The sequence below is a fragment of the Bubalus bubalis genome, chromosome X, assembly GCF_019923935.1.
Source record: "Bubalus bubalis isolate 160015118507 breed Murrah chromosome X, NDDB_SH_1, whole genome shotgun sequence".
NCBI lineage: Eukaryota > Metazoa > Chordata > Mammalia > Artiodactyla > Bovidae > Bubalus > Bubalus bubalis.
The window spans coordinates 52,055,461-52,083,179 of record NC_059181.1 but is presented as its reverse complement, the minus strand read 5'-3'; the positions used below and the strand labels follow the sequence as shown (position 1 = coordinate 52,083,179).

The 27,719-nt window shown below is 44.8% G+C and overlaps 1 protein-coding gene, 1 non-coding gene and 1 pseudogene across 5 annotated transcripts in view; 1 reads left to right on the top strand and 2 right to left on the bottom strand.

Moving 5' to 3' along the window:
- Positions 1 to 6,284, bottom strand: part of IQSEC2 (IQ motif and Sec7 domain ArfGEF 2) — a 77,004-nt gene extending 70,720 nt beyond the window's left edge. The window contains exon 1 of one of the 4 annotated variants that reach the window (XM_025276479.3): positions 5,327 to 6,284. In XM_025276479.3, coding sequence (XP_025132264.1) covers positions 5,327 to 6,033 — 707 coding nt within the window. In that variant the 5' untranslated portion in view covers positions 6,034 to 6,284. Of the gene's footprint in view, positions 1 to 3,904; positions 4,047 to 5,326 lie in introns of those variants that run through there. The other 3 variants (XM_025276480.3, XM_025276484.3, XM_044937186.2) reach the window with 3 other exon arrangements.
- A 156-nt stretch (positions 6,285 to 6,440) lies between these two features.
- LOC112582223 lies at positions 6,441 to 8,699 on the top strand (annotated as a pseudogene).
- Positions 8,700 to 24,493: 15,794 nt separating this feature from the next.
- TRNAG-CCC lies at positions 24,494 to 24,566 on the bottom strand. The gene has a single exon. It is a non-coding gene; the product is annotated as a tRNA-Gly (tRNA).
- Between the last annotated feature and the right edge of the window lie 3,153 nt (positions 24,567 to 27,719).

Here is a 27,719-nt window from a genome sequence, read left to right as displayed (position 1 = left end):
GAATAGCCCAGGAGAAGGGAACAGCGTGAGCAAAGACCCAGAGGCTTGGGCTTCCCTGGCGGGCCAGTGGTCAAGACTCTGCACTTGCAATGCAGCGGAGTCTCGGGTTCTACCCCTGGTTGGAGAACTAAGCTCCTGCATGCTGTGGGTGTGGCCAAAATAATAATAATAATAAAGACTCAGAGGCTCTCAGGGGGTTGAGTGCACTGACAATGGGGCACACAGGCCAGGCTGGCTGTAACTCAGTCTGTGTGAGGGGGACCAGAAAAAGATGAGAGCAGAAAGGCAAGATCCTAAAGGGCCCATGCACGGGAGGCAGAGCTGTCTGAAACCTTCTCCTAAAGGCCAAGACAGCAGGAAACTGCTGGAGCCCCACAGAAAGCGTAGTCTGGCTGTACCGCATCAGGGGCCCAAGGGAACAAGAGCAGGAGGGCTTCGGTTAGGAGGCTACCATGAGAGGGAGCTTGACTCAAGCAGTGGTCCCAGGAGCTCTGCGGGTGGAAGCCCAGAGCTACACGCAGAGCATGTTAAACCATCTTCACGCCCACCTGCAGGAGGCAATGATAGTCCAAAGGCTCAGTAGCCAGATAGTTCTGGGCCCCATGCAGTTGTGTAACCTTGAGCAGGTCACCGTACCTCTCTGATCTCCCATTTCCCTGTCTGAAAAATGAGGCTAACACGAACACCCACCTGGCACAGACTCTGTGAATGAGATAAGAAGCAGCACCGAATGGTGGGTGAGAATGCTGTGGATGGACTCTGGAGTCCAGCCACCTGGACTCCTAGCTCCTTCTTAGTTCTGCCGTTTATGCACTGAGTGACCTTGGGGAAGTTATCCAACCTTTCTGGGCCTCAATTTCCTCATCTGTGAAGTGGACTTAATAACAGTATCTATCAATAATACATCAAGGGATTCATGTGGTGATTGAATGAATTAATATATGGAAAGCACTTGGAACAAACAGTGCTTGGCACTCAGTAAATACAGGTTAAAACAATGTTGGCTACTGTTACATAAAACCACACAGGGTGGTGCCTGGCACACAGAATTGAGCCTCACTCAGCACATGTGTGGCCTCTTCTGTGCTCCCAGAAAATTCAGAGGCCATGGGAGGCAGAGGTGAGACAGATGAAAGAACAGCAGAGAGCAAGCCTGGATTTGGTCTTCTTCCCCTTACCCAAACACCCAACACCAGGTGATACCCACTCTCTTCAAAGCTCCCCCTGCCCCAGGTCCTGGCCTCCACTCCTCACTGCCTGTGCTACTCATTTTGTCCTAAGCACCGGCACCATGATGGGTCAGGTATGGTCCCCTGTGTCTTTGGCCAGGGGAGGGGGTGGGGGGATCTCAAGAACAGAGAGTGTGGTGTTTGCTCAGCCTGGAGGCTCCTCCTGCTCTCTGCACACAGCCAAGAAATGTTTGTGGATGACAACAGCCCCATTCTCGCCGCAGATCTAGACAGAGAAGCAAGATTCCTCTAATTCTCATTCAATTCGACATTATCATTGCCTCCCACACAACTATAATGCTCCCAACATAGTGGCGGGGAGAGAAATGGTATTACCTCCTGAGAAGAAGGAGAGGACCCCTCCTGGAAAAAGTGCCCAAGACCCCAAAGGAGACAGACTTCCCTAGGGCCCCTTCCTGGGCTCCCTCCCTCCCCCCAGCATCCACAGCCCCTGCGGGGAGCGCGCTGTCAGTCCACTGCACGCAGGAGACGCCACAGCAGTGCCTAGACCAGCACTGCCCTGGCTGACAGGAACAGCAGGCTGGCCCTGCTGACTGCTGTTCCCTAGTGCAAGCCAGCTTGCTGGGTGGGCAGGGTGGGGGGGCAGAGGATGGAGAGTTACCACCAAACAGGCTTCAGCCCACCACTGCCTACGGCAAAGCCAGAGCTGGGCCCAGGCAAAAAGAGTGGGAAAGGCAGCTCTCCTCAGCGTGGAGGACTCAGCAGTGGCCCCCAGCACAGCTGTAAATCATTCCAGGCGCCAGGATGGCAAGGGGGCCCAGGCCATGATCGACAACAAAAACAGAGATCTTCTCTAATCATGACGGGTGAGGCGGGGGGGAAAGGGTGGCAATTCCAGGGGGACAGACCTGAGCGTAGTGGATATCAGCAGCTGCTAAACAAACATACAAACAAAAGCAAGCAAAGACTTCACATACAAAGGCCCAGAGGCCAGAAGGAGGTCGGGCCTTATCATGCGCTATGCTGCACTAGGAAGGCCACACCCAGAGCACAGCAGAAGGCAGACTGGCATCTGGGAACCTGTCCAGGAGAGACAGTGCGGGAGGGTGTGGGGATCCTGGGGGGATGACATGGTGGGGGTGGACATAACAGCTGCTATCAACTGCAGTAGAGGGCAAGTTCCCAGGCTTGGGAGTCTGTCTCATGGCTCTGTGACCTCTGGAGGGTTGCTTCACTTCTCTGAGCCCTCGGTTTCTTTGGCTGGAAAACGTGGGTTGTGGTGACAGATGCACAGGGTAGCTGGGAGGACTGAATATGCCCCTGGGCGAGGGGCCCTTCCATGCTGGGCCCAGGCCCCTCTCTCCTCTCGTTCTCCACCAGAGGGAGCCGGGGGACCAGGAGCGCCCCACTTGTACCAGCTCTACCTAGCCTCCCCCAGTGCTGCAGCCTCTGCTGCTCAACTCCCACCCTGCCTGCCCTGGCTTTCAGCAGCAGCCTCTCACCCACTCCTTACAAACCCAGAGGAGGCCTGGCAGGGGAGTCGCTTGCAGCAGCTGTGGCGACAACAATGGCTACTGCATCAACAGGCCCTCCTGACACCGGCGAGAGAGAGGGAGGGAGAGTGGAAGGGAGGGAGACAAGGCCTTCTGCCCTCCCCCATCAACTCCCCCTCTCATCACTCATTCCAGAGCCATCTCCCCCTGCTCGAATCCTCCAGAGACCTCAGGCTCTCTTGGCCTCTTCCAGTTTGTGACTTGGTCAGGTCCTGAGGCTCCAGAAAGCTCCAGTGGAAAAATAACAGGCCTTGGAGACAGGTGGACTCGGGTTATAGCCCTAGCTCTATTAAGAACTGGTAGTGTAACCTTGAGCAAGGTCCCTTCATTTTTTGGAGCCTCAGTTTCCCCATCTCTAAAATGGAGTTGCTAGTGCTCACTGCACAGGGTGTGTTGCGAGGACCAAAAGAGGTAATAATGGATGTGCAAATATTTATGGTTAGGAGAAATTTGAAGTGCAAATATTTATGGTTAGGAGAAATTTGAAGTACTATCTAAAATCCCCTTATTAACCCATTAGGAAATGTGAAGCAACAAACACAAATGTGTTTCACAAAATATGAAATCCAACGAACAGCCTGGAGGCTGCACAGAAGGAAGGACCGAGAGGCAAGCCTGCCCAGATGGCAGAAGCCCAGAGCTCAAGAGCAAACAGGCTTCCAAACCCACATCTGCAGGGTGGAGAATAGGAGGGGAACTAAATCCTAGAATTGGGGAAAGCCTTGGTCATTTCATAGGGATTTCCACCAGTTCAGGAATTATGTTTTCTCTAGCCCTTCCCTATCCCCTTGAGGCAGTCCACTGCCTCATCAGACCAGGTTGGAAAGTTCTTTCCTGATTTATCCCCAATTTTCCCATTGCTCCCGGTTCTGCTACCTGGAGCACACATAATGAGGCTGCTTCCTCTGTCACAGGCTTGACCACTCTGGAAGTCTTCTGCAGCCAGGCTCAAGGACCACAATGCCCATCTAGTCTCCCTTTGCCTTCACCCTGCCATGGTCCTCTCCTGAAAGGGTCTTGCTTGGTTGACCTGGCCCCTCCCTCCAGTGTGGGGCCCCAAGCTGTACACAGTCAGTCCTCCTGGAATGGGCTCCAAGCAGCCCCCCCACCCCTCCCCCAGGCAGAAGAGCCCATCTCCCTCTGGGGCAGCCCACACCAAACCTCAGCTGAGGGTGCACTGCAGTGAAGCCCAGCCGAGTCCTTGAGCTGCAGCTGCTGCTCCTGGGGCCCAGCCATCTCAACCCAGCACCCCAGCCTGCTGCCTCACCACGGGGGAGTTGCAGAGAGCTGTCTCCCGGCAGATTTCCTGAGGCAGAAGGCTTCCCCACCCCCAGCCCAGCCTCCAAGAGACACTCCGCTGGTTGTGGCACATGGTAGGACCAGCTGAGCCGTGAGAGGAGGAGGAAAGCTGTCCATTTGCTAGAGGACTTCAGACTTGGTCTGTAGTGGTGGCTGGATTAGTCACAGAACCATCAAATCTAAGCTGGAGGGGCCATTCAAGAGAATTCAAGGCAGATCCTTCCTTTTTTAAAGATATGGGGGAATTGATGCCCTAAGAGAGGAAGGGACTCAGTCAAGGTCACAAAGCCAGTCTGCAGCAGAGCTGGAAGGGGAACCTGGGTTTCCTAACTCCCGGTTCAGTATTCTTTCCAGTCCAGCAGAAGAGAAATCAGGGAGCCTTGAAGGCAGCCCTGTGAGCTTGCACACCCCTGGCTCCCTCAGCTTGACATTTATCCCAACCAGCTCACCATGGTATCTACATGGAGAAATGGACCCAGCCCATGCCCCACCAACCCAAGAGATGTTGCCAAGGTGTCCCAAATAAGCAGACACACGGACCCCAGCACAGACACTGGCAATGATCCAACAAGAGGGAAGATCTGTAGACTTCCCTTGCTGGTATGCTCTTTAATTGGGCGGTGTTTTTCTTGAGGGTGGAGAGGGGGTGGTCTTTGAGGAACTAGCCAAGGGCCGGGCCTCCATCTTTGCTCCCCCGGCCAGGATATGCTGCAGTTCCCCCTCAGAGGGACGTCTCAGCCTCCAGCTGCCATTCTGGTCCCCACTTGCCTCTCTGGAAAAGGATGGAGCTGAGGCTGCCAGAGGAGAAAAGATCAGGCCTGTGCTCAGGACCTGCAGAGGAGACCCGAATGGTGGGGGGAGTCGCGGCCGGGGGTGGGGGGGAGGGAGGGAGGGCTTTCGTTCCCCTGCGGCTCTGAGCTGACATCGTGACAGACAATAAATATCCCAACCCGCACATCCAAATAGAATAAATAAAGAAATGAAAAGCCATTCTCTGGCAAGGATACAGGGAGGGGGTGAAGAAGTGGATGGGGTGACGACTGCTCCAAGCTCTCACTGGCCACGGTTTTGAGAAAGAAGAGATGCCTGCACTCATCGGGCCAACCCACTCTGGGGAAGCTAGAGAAGGGGTATCGGCTGCCTGAGGGGGCGCTCGGCTTTTCCCGACAGGTTGGGACAGGAGAGGACACGGAATCAGGCACTGGCTTCTTACTTTACTAGCCGTTCAAGTTGAAGAGGGAACTAGCGGGGAAGAACCGGGGAAAACAAACACGCGTTCCTTACTTTCTCTGGAGGGTTGTGGCGGGGCTGGTGCTGGTACTGGTGCTGTGGCCGCCGCCGGCCCCGGGGCTGGAGCTCCTGGATGCGCCGCGGCTCAGCTGGCCCCGCTCCCGCGGTGGCCGGGGCCCCACGCCCACCGCCGCCGAATAGCCGGATTCCTTCTCGCGGCCCGGGTGCGCCGGCCCAGCCTCCCTCCCGCCACGCTCGCGACCCAGGGCTGGGTTCTCGTGGTGCAGGTGGCACTGGGCCACGTCGCGCTCGCGGGCAGAGTAAGCAGCAGTGTCCTGGAGTGGGTAGGAGGCGTCCCGCTCCTTGTCCCGATACACAGCCTCCCGGTTCTGGTAGGCGCCGTCCCGGTTCGGGTAGCCCACGTCCCGGGCCGCCTGGTGGAACTGGCTCTCCCGCAGCTCGCGGTGGTGGAACTGGGTCTCACGCAGGTTCTGGTACTGGCTCTCGCGGCTCGGGCTATCCCGCGCGCCGTGGGGGTCCCGGTGCAGCTCCCCGCGGTGCAGCTGGCTCTCCTCCCTCAGATCGCGGTTCTCCTGGGTGAGCTGGTCCAGCTGGCCCTCCAGCTCTTCGATGCGCCGCCGCTGGGTCTCCAGCAGCTGCTGCTGGCTCTCGATGATGTTGTTCAGCTCCAGCAGGTACTCCACCGCCCGGTTGGGGCTCTCGGATCCCGGGCCGCCGGGGGGACCCGACCCCGCCTCCATCCTGGCTGCCCAGGGGCAGGGGAAGGGGCAGGAAAGCCCGATCCCAGCTCGCTCACGGCGCCACCCTCCCCCGGGCCCAGCCGGGGGAGGGGGCCGGCGGGACGCGAGGGCGCGCACCGGGCTCGAGGGCCCGGGGGCCCGGGGGGGCCCGGGAGACAGCTCTGGGGCCGGCGGCACGGGGAGCAGGAGCTGAGGCTACCGCCGCCGCCGCCGCCGCCGCCGCCGCCGCCACGGCTCCCGAGGACGCGGCCCGCGGCGCTCCGCCCGCTGCGGAGTCACTGCGCAGCGCGGCCGCGCGGGACCGCCCCGGCCGCCGGCCCGCCCCCCGCCCCTGCCCCCACCCCGCGCGCCGGGCCCGCCCCCGCGCGTCCCACCTGCAGCCGCCGCAGGCGCCCGAAGCTGGACCCGCCCCAAGGGCCCCACGGGCCAGCCCCATCACAAGCTGCTGGAGATCTCTCCATTTCACCGGTCCCAGGGTCCTCGCTTAATGCAGGCTAAAGAAGCCTTCCATCCCAGTCCGTTCCAATGTCCTCGGGTCCACAGGCCCAAAATCCTCATCTAAGACCTTCCAGGAACCTCCATCCCAGGCAGCCCCCAGGTCCAGGAATCCCTCAGACTCCCTATCCCCTGGGTCTGCCAATCCCAAGTGTCAGTGTTCCTATCCCATCCAACCCCTGGACTTCCTACCTCTGGAAACCTCTCTCTAGCCCATATCATGGGCAGTCCCCAGGATCTCCCACCTCAACAAGCCCTGGGACTACCCATCACAACCAGTCTTAGGCTCAAAGCTCCATTCATTCATTCAGCGCTCATTTTCTGCTCTCCTTTGGAAATGCTCATCTCCATTTACTCCATCACCTCCATCCAATGAAACTACCCATCCTGCAAGACAAACACCACCTCATTGAAGCCAGCCCTGATCTCCCCAGCCAGAAGCGCTCACTTCCTCCACACTTTTTTTTTTTTTGTGGCACTTGTGGAACTCTGCTTTACAGCCCATTTGTTTTTGTTCTTGTTGCATGTCCTTTGCCAGACCAAGCTCCTTAAAGCCAGAAACATGTCTTCATTCATCTTTGTGAGCAGGCTGGGATAGAAGAGAAAGCTTGAGTTTTACAATCATACAGAACTGGATTTAAATTTCATCTCTCTGAACTTCTTTTTCCCTCTCAGTAACACCTACCTCACAGGGGGTGGTCTTGGGAAAAGCATGCAAAATCATTTGGCACAGAAAAGACAACGCAGCGAATGAAAGAAAATATTTGCAAATGATATATATGAATATGTAAAGAACTCTTACAGTTCAACAGCAAAAAGACAACCCATTTTTTTTTAATGGGCAAAGGACTTGAATAGATACTTCTCCAAAGATATACAAATGACCATTAAGCACATGAAAAGATACTCAACATTATTAGCCATCAGGGGAATGCAGATAAAAACCACTGTGAGCTTTCCTTCCTAATGTAAAAGGAAACTTTCACAATGTCCAGAGCCCTTGATACCCTACAGATGAAGGAGGAGGATATCCTTAAATTCCTTGCAGCAGGAACCCACTTAGGTGGCACCAACCTTGACTTCCAAATGGAACTGTACATCTACAGAATGCAGTGATAACATCTACATCATAAATCTGAAGAGAACCTGAGAGAAGTTTCTGCTGGTGACTCATGCCATTGAAAACATAGCTGATGTCAGTGTCACATCCTCCAGGAATACTGGTCACCAAACTGGACTGAAGTTTGCTGCTGCCACTGGAGCCACTCCTATGGCTGGCTCCTTCACTCCTGGAATCTTGTTAATGAGATCCAGGCAGCCTTCCATGAGCCATAACTTCTAGTGTTCATTGATCCCATAGCTGGCCACCACCCTCTCACAGAGGCATCTTATGTTAATCTGCCCGCCATTGCTCTGCGTGACACAGATTCTCCTCTGCTCCAGATGGACACTGCCACCCCAGGCAACAACAAGGAAGCCCACTCCATAGGTCTGATGTGAATATTGTCCTGGGAAGTACAGTGCATGCGTGACACCATCTTCCATGAGCACTCACAGGACATCATGCCTGATCTCTGTTTCTACAGATACCCTGTAGAGATCGAAAAGAATAAATAGGTCACTGATGGAAAGGCTGTGACCAAGAAGGAATTTCAGACTGAATGGACCGCTCTAGTTCCTGAGTTTACTGCTACTCAACCTGAGATCACAGGCTGGTCTGAAAGCATGTTGGTGCTCTCTGCGCCTATTGAACAGTTCTCTGCCAAAGATCGGAGCATTCAACCCACCGCTGAAGACTGATCCCAATGCTCAAGCCAGTGAATGGGTAAGAATGACCACTGGGTAGTATTAAGCTGTTCTCCACAGGCTCTTGAACAGAAAACAGAAATGAAGCTGTTGAAAAATAAACATCAGTTTCTTAAAACACACATATACAGATACCACTTCACATCCACTATGATAACTAAAATAAAAAGGACAGACAGGGAGTAGTGTTGGTTGAGCATATGTAGAACGATTGGAACTCTCAGTCGTTACTGCTGGAAATGTAAAATGGTGTGGTTGCTTTGGAAAACCGTTTGAAAGTTTCTCAAATTGTTAAATATAGGATTACCATATGACCCAGGAATCCACGCCTAGGAATATACCCAAGGGAAATGAAAATATGTTTACGTGAAAACTTATACATGAATGTTCATAGCAGCATTATTCATAATAGCCCAAAAATGAAAACAATTAAATGTTCATCTGTTGATGAATGGGTAAACAAAATGTGGTATATCCACATGGAGGAATATTATTCAGCCATAAAAATGATTGGAGTTCCAAAATATATAAACAGCTCATCCAACTCTCTCTCTATATATAAAAAGAACAACCTGATTTTTAAAATGGGCAGAAGGCCTGAATAGACTTTTTCCCAAAGAAGATGTACAGTTGGTCAACAGGTCCATGAAAAGATGCTCAACATTACTAATCATCAGAGAAATGCAAATCAAAACCACAGTGAGATATCACCTCACATCTGCCAGCATGTCTATCATCAAAAGACCACAAATAACAAATGTTGGTGAGGATGTGAAGAAAAGGGAACCCTAGTACACTGTTGGTAGGAATGTAAATTGGTTCAGCCATTGTGGAAAGCAGTATGGCATTTCCTCACAAAAAACTAAAAATAGAACTGCCATATGAGCCACCAATTATACTCCTAGGTATATATTCAAAGAAAATGAAAACATTACTTCAAAAAGATATATGCATGCCAATATTAACAGAGGAATGGATAAAGAAGATGTGGTATATGTACAAGATGGAATACTGTGCATCCATAAAAAGAACGAAATTTTGCCATTTGAAACAATATGGATGGACTTGGATGGTATTATGCTAAATGAAATAAGTCAGACAGTGAAAGACAAATACTGTATGATATCATTTATATGTGGAATGTAAAAAATAAAATAAACTAATGAGTATGACCAAACAGAAACAGACTTACAATTATAGAAAACAAATTAGTGGTTACCAGTGGGGAGAGTGAAGGGGAGAGAGGCAATAGAGGGGTAGGGGGAACTATTGTCTATAAAATAAGTAAGCCCATAGTTAAAATGGATAACCAACAAGGACCTACTGTATAGCACAGGGAACTCTTCTGAATGTTATGTGGCAGTCTGAATGGCAGGGGAATTTGGGGAGAACAATTCTCCCCCATGGCTGAGTTGCTTTGCCAACCACCCTAAACTATCATAACATTGTTGATTGGCTATACTCCAATACAAAATTAAAAGTTTTTTAAAAATAATTAAGCTATAAGGATATATTGTACAGCACAGGGAATATAGCCAATTTTTACAATAACTATAAATTGAGTATAACCTTTAAAAATTGTGAGTCACTGTATTGTACACCTGAAACATATAATATTGTAAATCAACTATACCTCAATTTTTAAAGAAGGGATGAAGTACTAATACATGCTAAAACATGGATGAACCTTGAAAACATTATGCTAAATTATGCTAAAAGAGACACAAAAGTCCTCATATTGCATGATTCCATTTAGATAAAATTCCAGAATAGGCAAATCCATAGAGACAGAAAGTAGAGTAAGGGTTGTTAGGGGCGAGGGCATGGGTTGGGGGAAGAGGAGTGACTGCTATGGGGTTTTGGGGAGGGAGAATGAAAATTGTCTAAAATTAGATGGTGGTGATGGTTGCACAGCCCTGTTAATTCAAAACCACAGAACTGTACATTTTAAAAGGGGGAATCTTATGGTATATGAACTGTATCTTGATAAAACTGCTTTTTAAAAACACTTTGCACAAAGTCTAGCATATAACAGCAGCTACAGTTAAAAAAAAAAAAAAAAACACATCTATGGTGCTTACCACGTGGCAGGCCCTGTGCTAAGTACTCTACATGCACGAACTCAACCTGCATGGCAGTCCTGTGAGGTGGATGATGTTATTACCTCCATGTCATGGATGGGGAAAGCGAAACCCAGAGGTTGAATGACTCGCCCAGGGTCACACAGAAACACAGCCAGGAAGCTCAGATGTTTCTTTTTCACATCTCTGTATCTTTCCTTAATACCTTGTACAAAATAGGTGCTCCGTAAGAGTTAAATTAATATAGCTATCAAATACTTCTATTTCCAGCAAATATTTACAGAGTATTTATTATGTTCCAGGCAAACCTGTGTTCCCTTTCCTGTCCCTGCTTCTCTCATTCAGGTTGTGAGGCAGCAGGCAGATGGGTACAAAGTTTCAGTCACAAAATATTTATCGTCTACTATGTGTCGAAGCAGTATTTTAGACACTGAGGATATAGCAATGAACCAAACAGACAACAGTTCCTAACCTCATGAGCTGACATTGTACTGGGGGAGATAGACAATAAAGAACTAAAATACATAGAACATGTCAGATGGTATACTGAGTTGAATAGTATCCCCCCAAACTTGATGTCCACCCTGTGAATGTGATCTTTTTTGGAAATTCGGATCTTTGCAGATGTACTTAAGGTAAAGTCATATTCTGTTGGCATGGGTCTTCATCTAATGGGTTAGGAAGATCCCCTGCAGAAGGGAAAGGCCACCTACTCCAGTATTCTGGCCTGGAGAATTCCATGGAATACAGCCCATGGGGTTGCAAAGAGTTGGACACGACTGAGCGACTTTCACTTTCACTCCATCTAATGACCGGTGTCCTTAAAAGAAGAGGGAAATTTGGACATTGATACACACACACAGAATACCATGTGAAGATGAAGGCAGAGCTTGGAGTCTCCATGGTAGGGAACACAAAGGATTGCTGGCAACCACCAGAAGCTAGAAGAGGCATGGAAGAATTCTTTCCTCCAGCCTTCATAGAGAGCATGGCCCTGCTCTCTATGAAGAAGTCCCATTTCAGACTTCTAGCCCCCAGAACTGAGAGAAAATAAATGTTGGCTGTTTCAAGCCACCTGGTTTGTGGTACTGTTACGGCAGCCCTAGGAAATGACCCCAGATGGTGTTCTGGAGAAAGGCAAAGCAAGGAAGGATGATGTAGAGCTCTGGGTGAATTAAACATAGCCTGCACCCTAAGGGTGCTCCCAGTCTAGTCAGAGAACTACGATCAATCCTATGTTCCGAAAAGGAGTAACAAAATGGAATGTGCAAAGCACAAGAGTGGAGTCACCAGGACTAGGATGTTGAGAGGTCTTCATGTATTTGAGCTGGGCTGAGGATTTCAACAGGTGGAAGTTGTAGAGCTGAGAAACCCCTGTTGGAGTCCCGTGCCATGGAAGGAAAGGAACAGAGTCAGGAAAACTGTGTTTAGGGAACCATGCATAATTTGATTGAAGAGAGAAATAGAAGCACAAGTGTGTGTGCGTGCACATGTGTTGTAAGAGACAGGAGGAGATAAGAAGACATGGCTTGTTTCCACTTGGAGAAGATTCCAAAGCCAAACAAGAGCATTTGGAATCTGTTATAGGCAATGAAAAGTCATGGAAAGTTTTTTGAGCAGGAGAGTAACAGGCTGGGAGGGAAGGGGTTCCACATGGATGTTATGTGTATCAAATATTACACACTACAAAGGGTTTTTTAAAACTAATTTATTTGTTTTTGGCTCTTTCTTACTGTGTACAGGCTTTCTCTAGTTGCAGTGTGCAGGCTTCTCATTGTGGTGGCTTCTCTCGTTGTGGAGCACAGGCTTGAGTGTGCATGGGCCTCAGAAGTTGTAGTTCAAGGGCTCCAGAGCGCAGACTCAGTAGCTGCGACACACGGGCTTAGTTGCTCTGTGGCATATGGGATCTTCTGGGACCAGGGATTTAACCCGTGTTTCCTGCATTGCAAGGCAGATTCTTAACCACTGGACCACCAGGAAAGCCCAAAAAGATTTTTTTTAATTGGCTCATTGTTGTCGTTCAGCAGAGACTGTGGCACTACCTTCTTTTGCTGCCTGCTGCCTCCAGAGTCATTTCCCAGAAGCCTCGATCCCTGGTGTGATTGCTCCAGTTCTCCTTACCCCAGCGCCAGCTTTGCCAAGGAATGCAGAGCTAAAGCAGGAAAGAACCCTGAAAACCACATCTCACCACTGCCAGTACCCAGTCAACAAGAACTCATCATCATGATGAGAGCCATGAAATATTTTCCTCAGATTCGAAGGTGGCATCTGTTCAAATTGGTTTTTCCTATTGGGTTCTCATAGCTCTACCACGAGCAGATCTTCTACACTGTTAGCTGCCAGACACGAGATGGAAAAAAGAATTTTTTTTTTAAATTATCAGTCTTTTCCCTCAGGTTTATAGTCCAGAATGTTCAAGCTGAAGCTTAGAGATTAACTCATTTTTCAGATGAGAACACTGAGGACCAGAGAGAAATGATTTGCATATAATTGCTGTGTGATCACTAGGTTGTAACTCCTTGCTTGGGCTATTTCCTGAGGTCTGCTATTCCAAAGAGTCTTGAGATTGAAGACTGTAAAGAGCAGGACAGTGGGAAAGTGATGATCTGTGAGGCACAGAGAAGAAAGAAAAAGGAACAGAAAAGGAAGACTCATCCCTGTGGAGATCCCTAAAGAGATAGCAGTGCTTAAAACTGAGACAGCATTTTGCTAATTAATTAATTATCCTTCCGGCCCCTTTTCCACTAGTGGGGGAAGGGTCCAAGATGTATGTGAAGTACCTGTCAGTCTTGAACAGTCTCACAGAAAGCAATCCTAATAGACTAGTCTGGGTTTTGTTTTAGGAAAAATTTTCTCTCTGAAGATGATTTGTAAGCATGATTCTGTCAGAACATAAAACCACATAACCCAATGTGTTTCCAATTTTGTCCTAGCTTCCATAAAACTTCGAGCCAAATTCAGAGTCCAATTATAATCCAGTTCATTTTAGGTACCTGGCAACATCTATTCAGGCTTCCTTTACATGGTCTCTGGTCTGTTTTCTTCCCCATTTTTATCCCTAATTGTCTTTCTTTCATGTTGTAACTGATGAGTCGCCTAATATCCTCTTTAAAGTAGGCGGAATATAAATCTTACATAAACTAATCTGTGTTTACAGATTCTAAGGAGATTTGAACCAATGAAGGAGAGCACGATTATGAAGATGTGATTCCTGGCTTTGAATACCCAATAGGCTGTCAGGGGGCAATGTAGTGGAATTATTCTGCTTAGCCCCAAAGGACACAGCCAGAAGCAATGGGTGAAAATTACAGGGAGACAGATTTCCAGAGGGAAGTGGTGTCTCATAGGTGAAGCCTAGCGGAAAGAGTGAGTTAACCATCAATGGAAGTCTTCAAATAGTGGCCAGACGGCTACTTGAAGGGTCTATTGCATAGGAAATGTAAACATTGGATGGAAGTCTTGGATACGATGTTGTTAAAGGTTCTTTGTAAGCCCTAATATATGCAAACACAGTTCTAGATGTAGACAAGAAGACTGGGGAGGGGCAGGTGGGGAGAGGAGACAGGAAAGAATGAAACAAAGGTTCATGGAATTCTGAAACATTTTCCCCAAAAGCAGTGAACCCTAACTGCTCCTGAGACCCTTGTAAAAGGGAAAACGGTCCAAAACTAGAGTTCAAGTCTGCACTTCCCCAGTCCTATTCTTTGTGAAGCCTAGAAGGCAGGAGAAATGGAAGCAACCACTCCACTGTTCCCACTGCCACCTAACTGGCCAGTATTCAAGGAAGAGCGGGTCAAGACTCTTAAAGCTAGAAGGGGCCTGAGGGATTTTGTAACCCCAACCTTTCATTTTAGAACCAAAGAGAACGAGGCCCAGAGAGTAGAAGGAGCCTGTGTATCTGTCAGCCACTTCACCAGACCCTATGCTGCTGAAGGCCAGAGACTTGTTTTGTTTACCTTTCCCCAAGCCCAGTCTGACCCCAGGTCCTTGCACATGATGTGTGCATGGTAAGCAGTTGGAAAATCGAATTGCCCAGGAGGGCTGGAATCAGAAGTTAGGTCTTTTGACCTCCAACCTATGATAATTTCCAAGACCAAATTTCATTCAGTTAAATTCCCCGGACATTTTATTTGGCATCTCTGTATGCCAGGCTTGGAGCTATAGCAAAAATGAACAAGAAGCAGGCTGTGCCTTCAAGAAGCAAACAGCTCCTCCTGGGAGCTGGGCTCTTCCCCTCTCAGGCCCTGCACACCTGCTGTTCCTTTGCCATAGAAAGCTGTTTTCTGTTGCCTTTGCCTACTTACTGCCTATTCATTCTTCAGATCTCAGTTCAAATGTCAGTTCATCAGCAGCTTCTTCTCTCACTCCCAGATGAGGCAGAACCCTCTGGTACATGCTTTTGGTGAGTCCTTCTCCTTCCTTGAACTTAGCAAGTGTATAATTACATATTGATTTGTGTGATTCTTTGTTTGCTTCCCTCCCACCTCCCTCTCTAGACTGTTAGCTCTACAAGGGCAGATATTCCGTTTGTTTTGCGCCAACCCCCCCCCCCCCCCACCCACTGTACCACAAATCTGGCAAAAAGCCTTGGATGTGGTAGGTAAACAATAAGCAATTTATGTTTGTTGAATGCATGAATCAACCATCTAATGGGATATATAGATAGATAAATTATAACTACAATTCGATATGATGACAGAAATAAGGTAATATGGAAATCAATTCTTTGGGAAAGAGAAAGCCAGCTCCTGTATCAATGCAGCTGCCTTGTAGAATGTCTCTCTCACTCAGTAGCTTCAGTCATGTCTGACTCTTTGTGATCCTATGGACTGTAGCCCACCAGTCTCCTCTGTCCATGGGGATTCTCCAGACAAGAATACTGGAGTGGGTTGCCATACCCTCCTCTAGGGGATCTTCCCGACCCAGGGGTGGGATCAAACCCAGGTCTCTTTACCTCTCCTGCATTGGCTGGCAGGTTCTTTACCACTAGCGCCACCTGGGAGGCCTCTGTAGAATGTATATACTGCCAGAAAGTCAAAGCATGAGAGCAGGAAATCCGTGTGAAACTGCCTGTTGCATTCAGACAAACCAAAACTATGTGTCAGCATCCCTGTATGTCCCCAGTCCCCTAAGAAAAGGGCGGTTCTGCCATAGTGGGGCAGAATAGGCAAGTGAGTGCCGATCAGGGTTTGGGCACAGTTGGCAAAATCAGACCGTGTAGGGCTGGCAAGGCCAAAAGGAAGCTCCAGGAATTCAAGGTCCACAGATTTTTCTGTTCCTCAGGGTTCTCTTCTAGAGAAGGACTGAGAGGATTGGTCGGTCCTGGAATGACGGACACTTCTTTACGTTTTGGGCCCGTGGAGGTTTATACTTACTCCGAGGCATAAGAGAGTTTTGCCCTCTAGTGGTAATAATAATGATAACGATAGTGATAATAACAAGTAGGGGATGTGTGCCTTGCTAGGGTGACCAACTATCCCAGTTTGCTCAAGATTGTTTGAGCGCTGAAATTCTGCTTCCCAGGGAACCTCTCAGTCCCAGGCAAAATGGTACAGTTGGTCCCCTTGATGGTGTTCAACACACTCTGGATACGCATGATCTCATTAGATGGCTCATAAGCCCCATGGCCAGGAATCAGGATTCAGCTCCACAAATCTGCAGAGCTTTTAGAGATTCAGCCTGTTTTCCCAATGAGAAAAGATGGCCCAAGAGAAGGGAAGTAACTTCCTTTTTCAACATCACGTTACAAAATGGCAGAACGAGGATCAGCATCTAGGTGTCCAGACCCACAGCTTCGTGCTGTGTGCCTCTGCCTGGCATGCCCTTACCTACTTTGTCAATTTGTCTCTGCTCTACATCCTCCAGGAAGACTTCTGTAAATTACTCACCCCTTAATTCTTTCAGAAAGCTTCCCCCTCTGAAAGCCTGAAATACTCATTTGGCACTTAGCATGTGCTATAAGTACTGTTTTGGTTTTTTTTTTTTTAATCCTTTACATGTATAGCTAGAAAAAAAGGAAAGTTCCTTAGCCCCTCACCCCCAACCCCAGGCCATACTGGAGAGGAAAGCAACCTCTGGGTGAAATAGTCTCAGGGTGCCCATAGTTTGTTCAGGGACCCGAGGAAAGGGCATTTGGCATTGCAGAGCAAAGAAAGAATCAGAGAAAGCCTTTTGCAATCACCAGGTGGGATGGATTTGAGAGCAAAGAGTTGAACAGAGGTGAGAATATATCCCTCTGCAGCATTGGGGGAAAGGAAAGCGAGTGAAGCCTTCCTTGCCCCAGTGATACCATCAGGGAATGGGTTCTAGTTTTCTTGCTACCAGAATTGCAGTGTCCTTCTCTGCTTCCCTGGTTCCTGACAAGGACCCCCCAAATCAGCTCTTGCCTCTCCCCTCCACTGAGACAAATTTGCAAACTCCCACATCTCTGTGGAAACGGCAGAGAGCAGGAGAGAAGAAAAAAGGAGAAAAATCCACCCACATGCCAACAAACTGGAAAAAAAAAATAACCCAGGCCTTGTCTCACTCAGCTGTTGGCTTGCTGCTCCCTCCTACTGTGGCGGCTGCTCCTGCCTCCTGGACAGGGGCCTAGCTCTGTGCAGTCTCCCTTCCCACCCTGCGTTGGCTTTCAATCCCCCTCCCTCCAACTCAGCAATGGGGAGGGAAGGTCCTGGAGCCCAGGGTAGGAAAGCTGGAAGGAAGGACTGACAGAGCCACCAAATGCTTGGAGACAGCTACAAACTCAGTTCCCATCACTATTCCCCCAAACCATGCAGGAGACCCTCTTCTCACCCCAGGGACAAAGTCAAGGAGTTCTCCCCTACCAGGCAACCTCTCCCTCAGATACCCCTGCCCCTTGAAACCTCTGCTGCCTCTCTCTACCATTTCATGTCTAAACTCTGTTTTCGGTCTAACTCCCTCTACTCCAATCTTTTCATGCCCTATCCTTTCTTCACCTTCTGCCCCAGTTCTGGAAACCACATATTTTTTAAAAAAAATGGAATGTGTTTCTAGGAAAGGAGGGCTCTGGTCATCACTATTAGGAACTACCGAGGAAAACAGAGATGTTTAGCCTGCAGGAGAAATTATCTGGGCTCAAAGAATTATGGGAAGATGGAACCACAAGGAGCTTTTTGGATTACCTCGTCCAACCCTTCATTTTCTAGTTAAGGTGACTGAGGCCCAGAGATGAAAGAAGACCTGGACTGTCATGGAGAAGGGACAGCTTTGGTCTGTGGGCCTCCAGAAAACTGAAGGAGAACCAGTGGGTGAAAGATAGAAAATAGATTTAAATGACAGTTTTGTTTCTTCTTTCCAAATCCCTATTCCTGTTATTTCACTTCCTTCCCTTATGGTGCAGGATCTCCAAATCAACGCTGAACAAAAGGAGTGATAATGGGCATCTCTGTCTTGTTACTTATCTTAAAGGGAAAATTTTCAGTGTTCAACCATTATATACATTCCCTGTGGGATTTTGGAGGATGTTTTTCATCAGTTTAAGGAAGTTCCCTCTTATTCCTAACATGCTTAGAACATTTTTTTGTCACTAACAGGTGTTAAGTTTTATCAAAGTCTCAGCATCTTTCATAATGATTGTAAGTTATTTTTTCTCTTCTAATCTGTTTATATGGTCAAGAATGCAGTGCTAAGCTCAAGTGAAAGATGAAATTTCTAACACAAAAAACCATCCAAAGAGGCACTGGCTGCCTTATGGATCAAAGCAGTCAGCTCCAAGGGACTGGGAATGTTCAAACAGAAGTGCAGCCATTCAATAAATATTTAGGTGCCTACTCTGCTCTAGGTGCTGACAATTCAGTGATGAAGAGGGTCCCTGCTCTCCCGGTGGTCACGTTTTAGAGAAAGGATGACAGATATAAACAACCAACAAATATAGGAACAGGATCATTTCAGAAAGTGAAAGTGTTTTGAAAATATTGTACAAAGGTAATGTGACTGGGTAGATGTGGGGAACAAGATTAAATAGTCAGTGAAGGTCTCTGGACAGATTTGGGATATATTTTTACCTGAACAGCACTATCAATCAACTTGACCACATTGTCACTTATAGATTAGTCAGGGAAAGTCTCTCCTAGGAGGGAGAGTTGAGGTGAGATTGAATGACAAGAAAGTGATCATTTCAGGAAGATCCAGAGACATAGCTTCCCAAGCAAGGTGAAACACAAGGGTGAAAGCCGTAGAGTGGGAATGATCTTGGGGTATTTAAGGGATTACCAGTCAGAAAAAGTCTGATTGGTACTAAATGAAGTAGGAGAGAAATTCTGTAGCAAGCCTGGGTAGGACCATGCCAGCCATACAAAGGTGTTTATTCCAGGTACAATGACAAGCCACTAGAGGGTTTTGAGCTGGGATTGACATGTCTATGATCATTCTGTCTGATATATGGGAAATGGATTATAGTAGGAGCAAAACTGAAAACAGGTAGACCAGTTAGGAGGCTAGTGATGAGGCCAGTCAGAAGGTCTAAGCAGGAGACCAAAATAGCTTAGACTAGGAGAGTGATGATGAAGAAAGATAAGTGTAAAGATTTTGGATCTATTTTTATCTATTTTAAAAAATTTTTAAATAATTTTATTTTTAACTAAGTTTTCTGGATTTTTTTAAATGTAAAATTCAGGTTTCTTTCTTTTTTTTTTTAATCTGTGATCCATTCTTTTTTTAAATTAATTTACAGCAGTATCAATCAACTTGATCTCATTGGCACTTACAAAGAACTCCTTCTGACAACAGCAGAGTATACATTTTCTCAGTTTGCAACAAATGCTTATCAAGGTAGACCATATTCTGGGCCATAAAACACATCTCAACAAATTTAAAAGAACAGAAATCATACAAAATATGTTCTCAGACTACAATGGAATTAAACTAGAAACCAGCAACAGAAAAATTTCCAGGAAATCCCCAAATGTTTATAAATTAAACAAAATACTTCTAAATAACACATGTGTCAAAGAAGAAGTCTCAAGAGAAAATTTTAAATATTTTGAGTTAAATGAAAAATACAATTTATGAAAATTTGGAGGATTGTGGAAAATCCTAAACAATCTACAAAAAAAAAAACTTTTCTGGAAATAATAAGAGTATATATATATATATAAAAAAGAGTACATATAGCAAGGCTACAGAATACAAGGTTGATACACAAACATCAGTTGCTTTCCTATATGCCAGTAGTAAAAATTAGAATTTGAAATTTTAAGAAAACAGTACTATTTACAATAGCTGCAAAACAATGAATTAAGTATAAATATAAAAAAATATGTACAGTATCTGAATGTGGAAAATTACAAAACATTAATGAAAGAAATCAAAGAATATCTAAATAAATGGAGAGATAGTCCATGTTCATGAATTGTTGTTGTTTAGGCTCTAAATCATGTCTGACTCTTTTGCGACCCCATAGACTGTAGACCACTAGGCTTCTCTGTCCATGGGATTCTCCAGGCAAGAATACTGAAGTGGGTTGCTATTTCCTTTTCCAGAGGATCTTCCTGACCTAGGGATCAAATCCACATCTGCTGCATAGCAGGCGGATGCTTTATCACTAAGCCACCTGGGAAGCCCATGAATAGAAAGTCTCAATATTGTTAAAATATCCCAAATTGATCTATAGATTCAATATAGATTCAGTCAAAACCTGCTAAACTATTTTGTAGATATAGACAAAGTGATTCAAAAGTTCATATGGAAAAGAAATGATCTAGTCCACCAAAACAACATTGAAGAAGAAAATTGGAGGATACTACCCAATTTCAAGATAGCTACAGTACCAGAAGCTATAGTACATAAAATAGTGGAATGGAATAAATTTTAAGGTAGAGCTAAAAACCTTGTTGATGGATGTATGGGGTGAAGAACAGAAAGAATCAAGAAGGATGAAAAGGGAGGAAGATTGGGTTAGATACCTTTTTAAATTTCTTCCAAACTTTGTTTTGATAAAAAGTTGTAAGATCTATGATTTCTTGACCTGACTCATATTTCTTCTAACTCATTACAGTTATACTTGGGGCTGGGATTTCCCTAGTTATTGACTCCATACCTCCAAGCTCAGGCCCATTCCCTCCCCTTTTCTCTTCTGTGGAGGGTGTCCTGGGGACTCTGCAAGTAAGAGCCAATGAGCAAGGTGAATGCTGCCTCTACTCTTGATTTTAAGAGGCTTCAAGCTCCAAGGTCAAAGTCTGATTACCCTATAATTAATGTGTTAATAAAGCATGAGGGAGAAGCTGAGGAAGAAAAACAGGAAGAGAAGGAGAATGAGGAAAAGAGAAAAGGAGAAATTGAAGAAGGAGAGATGGGATAGGAAGGAAAATGAAAGAATAAATGATCTGTTGGCACAAAGAGGGGAGAGGAGCAGGCCATGGTGGCACACAGTAGCCTCCTGAGGCAGAATACATCTAGCCCTGCTAGCCTCAGTCCATGGCCTCAGCAATAGCCCTTCCTTATTTGTGGCCCTAAGAGAAAGTTGTTGTTTAGTCGCTCAGTTGTGTCTGACTCTTTGCGACCCCATGGACTGCAGCAAAGGACCAGGCTTGCCTGTCCTTCACTATCTCCCGGAGTTTTCTCAAACTCACGTCCACTGAGTTGGTAATGCTATCTAACCATCTCATCCTCTGCTGCCCCCTTCTCCTTTTGCTTTCAATCTTTTCCAGCATCAGGGTCTTTTCCAATGAGTTGGCTCTTCGCATCAGGTGGTCAAAGTATTGGAGCTTCAGCTTCAGCATCAGTCCTTCTAATGAATAATTAGGGTTGATTTCCTTTAGGATTGACTGGTTTGATCTCTTTGCTGTCTTGCAGAGAGACTGTTATATGGAGAAATGGGTCTTTGTAGTAACTACATCTGGTCAGAGTGGGTGGGATCGGGGGAGCAGGGAGGAGGGGATGAAAATATCAATAAATAGATGGAGTTATATCAATGGTGTTATACTTTATTTTGAGTCACAGACCTGTCTGAGAATATAATGAAAGCTATGGCTTATACATTCTCCCCAGAGAAATGCTAATACACACAATCATACCAAATTTTGCCTTCAATTCAGCATAAGCATTCATGGATTCTCTGAAACCTTCCAGGATCCATGAACCCCTGATAGAATCTGAACAAGAGAATATTTACGAGGTAAAAATCAGCATGCTTAGTGAATGAATGGATTTCATGTGGTAGTTAACAGAGTGAGTCAGAGAAGAAGCCTGGATTTATGACTGAAGTGGCTGGCTGGATGATGGAGGAATTCACTGACACAGAGTAAAGAGTAGAACCAGGAGAGTGTAGTGTCAGAGAAACCAAGGGTAAATCATCTTCCAAAATAGAAGGAATGGTTAACATGCCAAATATTACACAAAACAAAGCCTGGAAACCAACCACTAGATTTAGCAATAAGATCACTGGTAGCCTTGCAGAGAACATGGAGTGGTGGGGGTGGATGGCAAATTACAATGGGTTAAGAAGGAAGAAGTGGAGGCCAAAATGTAATGGGTTAAGAGGTGATCAAAGGAAAAAAGATAAAGGAAAACAGTGAACAGGGAGTATGGACAGGAGTACAAATAATGTTCTCAAACTGTTCACCCCTGACAGAGACAGAGATACACTGACTAGGCTCTGAGGCACTTGTTATCCTTTTTTTGTGTGTGGTGAGAACATTTTAAGTTTTACTCTCTTAACCAATTTCAATTATATAATACAGTGTTATCAACTCTAGTCATCATGTTGCTGCTGCTAAGTCGCTTCAGTCGTGTCCGACTCTGTGCGACCCCATAGACAGCAGCCCACCAGGCTCCCCCGTCCCTGGGATTCTCCAGGCAAGAACACTGGAGTGGGTTGCCATTTCCTTCTCCAATGCATGAAAGTGAAAAGTGAAAGTGAAGTCGCTCAGTCATGTCCGACTCCTAGCAACCCCATGGACTGCAGCCTACCAGGCTCCTCCGTCCATGGGATTTGCCAGGCAAGAGTACTGGAGTGGGGTGCCATTGCCTTCTCCAGTCATCATGCTAGATTCTCACAAATCTCATTAGATTCTCAGACCTTATGCATCATATACCTGAAAGTCTACCCTTTTATCAACCTCTCCCCATTCCCCCCACCAACTCCCAGCCTTTGGCAACCACTTTTCTACTGTCTGTTTCTATGAGTTTAACTCTCTCTTTTTTCCTAAAGATTCCACATGTAAGGAATACCATACAATATTTCTCTTTTTCTGTTTGGCTTATATCACTTAACATAATGCCCTCAAGTTTCATACATGTTGTAGCAAATGGTAGGATTTCCTTCTTTTTGTGGCTGAATAATATTCCATTGTGTGTGTGTGTGTATTACATTTTTTTCTTTCATTGATGGACACTTAGGTTGCTTCCATATCCTGGCTTTTATGAATAATGTTGGGTGAACATGGGAGTGCTGATGTCTTTTGAGATCCTGTTTTCATTTCGTTTGGATATATATATAGAAATGGAATTGTTGGATCATAGTGTAGTTCTAGTTTTAATTTTTTGAGGAACCTACATACTGTTTTCCATAGTGGCTGCACCAATTTACATTCCCAGCAACAGAGCACAAGGTTTCGTTTTTCTCCATATCTTTGCTGCCGTTTGTTATCGCTTGTCTTTTTTTTATTATTATTATTATAGCCATTCTAACAACTATGAAGTTATATCTGTAGTTTTGATATGCATTTCCTGATGATTAGTGATGCTGAGCACCTTTCATGTACCTGTTAACCAGTTGACAATTTGTATGTCTTCTTTGGGAAAATGTCTATTCAGTTCCTCTGCCTGTTTTATAATCGTATTGTTTGAAATGGAAACCCACTCCAGTACTCTTGCCTGGAGAATCCCATGGATGGAGGAACCTGCTGGCTACAGTCCATGGTGTCGCAAAGAGTTGGACACGACTGAGTGACTTCACTTTCACTTTGGGTTTTTTCACTATTGAGTTGCATGAGTTCTTTATGTATTTTAAATATTAACTCTTATTAGACATATTATTTGCAAATATTTTACCCATTCTGTAGGCTGCCTTTTCACTCCTTTGCTGTGCAGAAGTTTTTAGTTCACTTGCTTGTTTTTGTTTTTGTTGCCTTTGCTTTTGGTATCAAATCCAAAAAATCATTGCCAAGACCAATGTCAAGGACCTTATACCTTATGTTTTCTTCTAGGAGTTACATGGTTTTGGGTCTAACATTCAAGTCGTTAATTCATTTTTAGTTTATTCTTGTGTTTGTTGTAAGATAAGGGTCCAGTTTCATTCTTTGCATATGTCTGCCCTATTTGGTCAGCACCATTTATTGAATAAACTATCCTTCCCCCATTGTGTATTCTTGACTCCTTTGTCACAAATAAATTGACCAATATATGCATGGGTTTATTTCTGGGCTCCCTATTCTTTTCCATTGATCAACATGTCTGCTTTCATGCCAATAACATATTGTTTTTCTTCCAGTTTGAGATATAATTGACGTACAGCATTGTATAAGCTTAAGGTGTACAACCTGATGACTTGACATACAAATATTGTGAAATGATTATCACAAAACGTTTAGTTAACATCCATCACTTCATATAGTTACAAAATTTTTTCTTCCTTGTAATGAGCACTTTTAAGGTCTAATAACATGCTGTTTTGATTACTATAGCTTTGTAATATAGTTTGCAATTAGGAACTGTGATGTTTCTAGCTTTGTCCTTTCTCAAGATTGCTTTGGCTATTTGGGGGTCTTTTGTGGTTTCAACAATTTTAGTATTGTTTGTTTCTGTGAAAAAAATTTATTGGAATTTTGATAAGGACTGCTTTGAATCTGTACATTGCTTTAGACAGTATGACCATTTTAATATTAATTTTTCCAATCTATGAACATGAAGGATATTTCCATTTTTTGTGTGTCTTCTAGTTCTTTCATCAATGTCTTAGAGTTTTTAAGGTGCCGATCTTTCACTTCCTTGGTTAAATTTATTCCTATGTATTTTATTATTTTTGATGCAATTGTAAATGGATTGTTTTCTTAATTTCTCTTTCTTTTAAATAAACTATTTATTTGTGCTGGGTCTTAGTTGTGACATGTGGGATCTAGTTCCCTGACCAGGGCTTGAACCTGGGTCCTCTGCATTGGGAGCACATAGTCTTAACCACTGGACCATCATGGAAGTCCCTAATTTCTCTTTCTGATAGTTCATTGCTAGTATGTAGAAATGCAACTGATTTTTTTGTACATTGATTTTTTTTTTTGTATATTGATTTTGTATACTGAGACTTTACTGAATTTGTTGGTTAGTTTTTTTTGTGGAGTGTTCAGGGTTTTCTATATATAATATTATGTCATCTGCAAATAGAGAAAGTTTTAATTCTTCCATTCCAATATGGATGCCTTTTATTTCTTTCTCTTGTCTAATTGCTCTGGCTACAACTTCTAGTACTATGTGGAACAAAAGTAGTGAAAGTGGGCATGCTTGTCTCATTCTTCATCCTAGAGGATAAGCTTTCAGCTTTTCACCATTGAGTATAATGTTATCTGTACATTGCTTTAGACAGTATGGCCATGTGTGTTAGTTAGTCATGTCTGATTCTTTGCAACCCCATGGACTGTAGCCCTCGGGGCTCAGATGTCTATGGAATTCTCCATGAATACTGGAGTGGGTTGCCATCCCTTTCTCCAGGGGATCTTTGTGACCCAGGGGTCGAAACTGGGTCTGTTGCATTGCAGGCAGATTCTTTACCATCTGAGCCACCAGGGAAGCTTGCCATATATGACCTTTATTATGCTGCAGTACATTCTCTCACTATACCAAGTTTGTTGAAAGTTTTTGTTTATGAATGGATGTTGAATTTTGTCAAAGGTTTTTTCTGCATCTATTAGGATAATCATATAATTTATATCCTTCATTTTGTTAATGCAGTGTATCACATTTATTGGTTTGTGGATAATCACCCTGGCATCCCTGGAATAAATCCCACTAGATCATGTTGTATTATCCTTTTGATGTGGTATTGAATACAGGATATTGACCTATAATTTTCTTTGCTTCTAGTGCTCTTATATGGTTTTGGTATCTGGGTAATGCTAGCCTCATAAAATGAGACTGGAAGTGTTTCCTCCTATTTTGGGGAAGAGTTTGAGAAGGATTGTCACTTATTTTTCTTTTAACGTTTGGTAGAATTTACCAGTGGAGCCATCTTGTCCAGGGCTTTTATTTGTTGGAAGGTTTTTGATAACTGACTCAATCACCTTATTGGTAACTAGTCTGTTCAGATTTTCTATTTCTTCATGATTCAGTCTTGGTAAGTTGTATGTTTCCAGGAATTTATCCTTTTCTTCTTGGTTGCCCAATTTGTTGACATTTAATTGCTCATAGTAGTCTCTTATAAGTCTATGCATGTCTGTGGTAAATAAGTAATAACTCCTCTTTCACTTCTAATTTTATTGATTTAGGTCTTCTATTTCTTTTTAAGTCTAGCTTAAGATTTGTCTATTTTATCTTTTTTTTTAATCTCTTAGTTTCATTGATCTTTTCTGTTTTTTGTTTCTATTTCATTTTTTCCACTCTGATCTTTATTTCCTTCTTTCTATTAGCTTTGGGCTTATTTTATTCTTTTTCTATTCCTTGAATTGTAAAGTTAGAATTTTTATTTAAGATTTTCATTCTTAATGTAGGTGTTCATCATTATGAACTTCTTTCTTAGAACTGCTGCATCTCAGGGAATTCTCTGGTGGTCCAGCAGCTAAGATTCCACACTTCCAATGCAGGGGTCCTGGGTTTGGTCCCTGGTCAGGGAACTAGATCCTACATGTCACAACTGAAGATCCCATATGCAGCAACTAAGAGATCCCGCATGCTGCAACAAGGCTTGAAGATCCCATGTGCCACAGTTAAGACCTGGTGCAGCCAAATAAATGAATACCTTTATCTTTCAATTTCTCCTTTGAGTCATTGGTTGTGAAGTAGCATGTTGTTTAATCTTCCTGTATTTGTGAATTTTCCAGTTTTTTTCCTTGTAATTGATTTCTAGTTTCATACCATGTGGTTGAAAAAGATGCTTGATATGATGCTTCAGTCATCATAAATTTATCATGATTTTTCTATGGCCTAACCTTACTTTGCCAACAAAGGTCCGTCTAGTCAAGGCTATGGTTTTTCCTGTGGTCATGTATGGATGTGAAAGTTGGACTGTGAAGAAAGCTGAGTGCCGAAGAATTGATGCTTTTGAGCTGTGGTGTTGGAGAAGACTCTTGAGACTCCCTTGGACTGCAAGGAGATCCAACCAGTCCATTCTGAAGGAGATCAGCCCTGGGATTTCTTTGGAGGGAATGATGCTGAAGCTGAAACTCCAGTACTTTGGCCACCTCATGCAAAGAGCTGACTCATTGGAAAAGACTCTGATGCTGGGAGGGATTGGGGGCAGGAGGAGAAAGGGACGACAGAGGATGAGATGGCTGGATGCATCACTGACTCGATGGACTTGAGTCTGAGTGAACTCCGGGAGTTTGTGATGGACAGGGAGGCCTGGCATGCTACGATTCATGGGGTTGCAAAGAGTCAGACACGACTGAGTGACTGAACTGAACTGAACTGAACACATGACTTAACCTGGGAAATGTTCTATGTGTATTTGAGTAGAAAATGTATTCCACTTCTCTTGGATAGAGTGTTCTTGTGTTGTTTTAAAAAACAGCTTTATTGGGGTATAATTACATAGCATAAAATTCACCTGCTTTAATTCTACAATTCAATTAATTTTAGCATATTTACAGAATTGTACTATTATCACCACAATCCACTTTTAGGACATTTCTATCTCCCCAGAAAGATCCTTCATGCTCATTTATAGTCACTCTCCATCCATGCCGCCAGACCCAGGCAACCACTAATCTACTTTCTGCCTCTATAGATTTGCAACTTTTGGAAATTTCATAATAATGGACTCATAATATGTGAGGTTTTGTGTGTGTGTGCATGGCTTCTTTCATTGAGCATAATGGTTTTTTGTTTGTTTTGAGCAAAATGTTTTTAAGATTCATTTTTTATTTTTATTGCCAAATGGTATGGATATATCACTTTGTTCATGCATTCATCAGTTGGTGAGCATTTGGGTTCTTTCCACCTTTTGGTTATTATAAATAATGCTATGAACATCCAAGTACAATTTTTCATGCAGACATATGTTTTCACTTCTCTTAGGTAGATAACTAAGACTAGAGTTTCTGGGTCACATGGTAAATTTATGTTTAACTTTTTAAAAAATGGAGGCAATTATTTTTTAAATTGAGCTAAAATGCACAAAACATAAAACTAACAACTTTA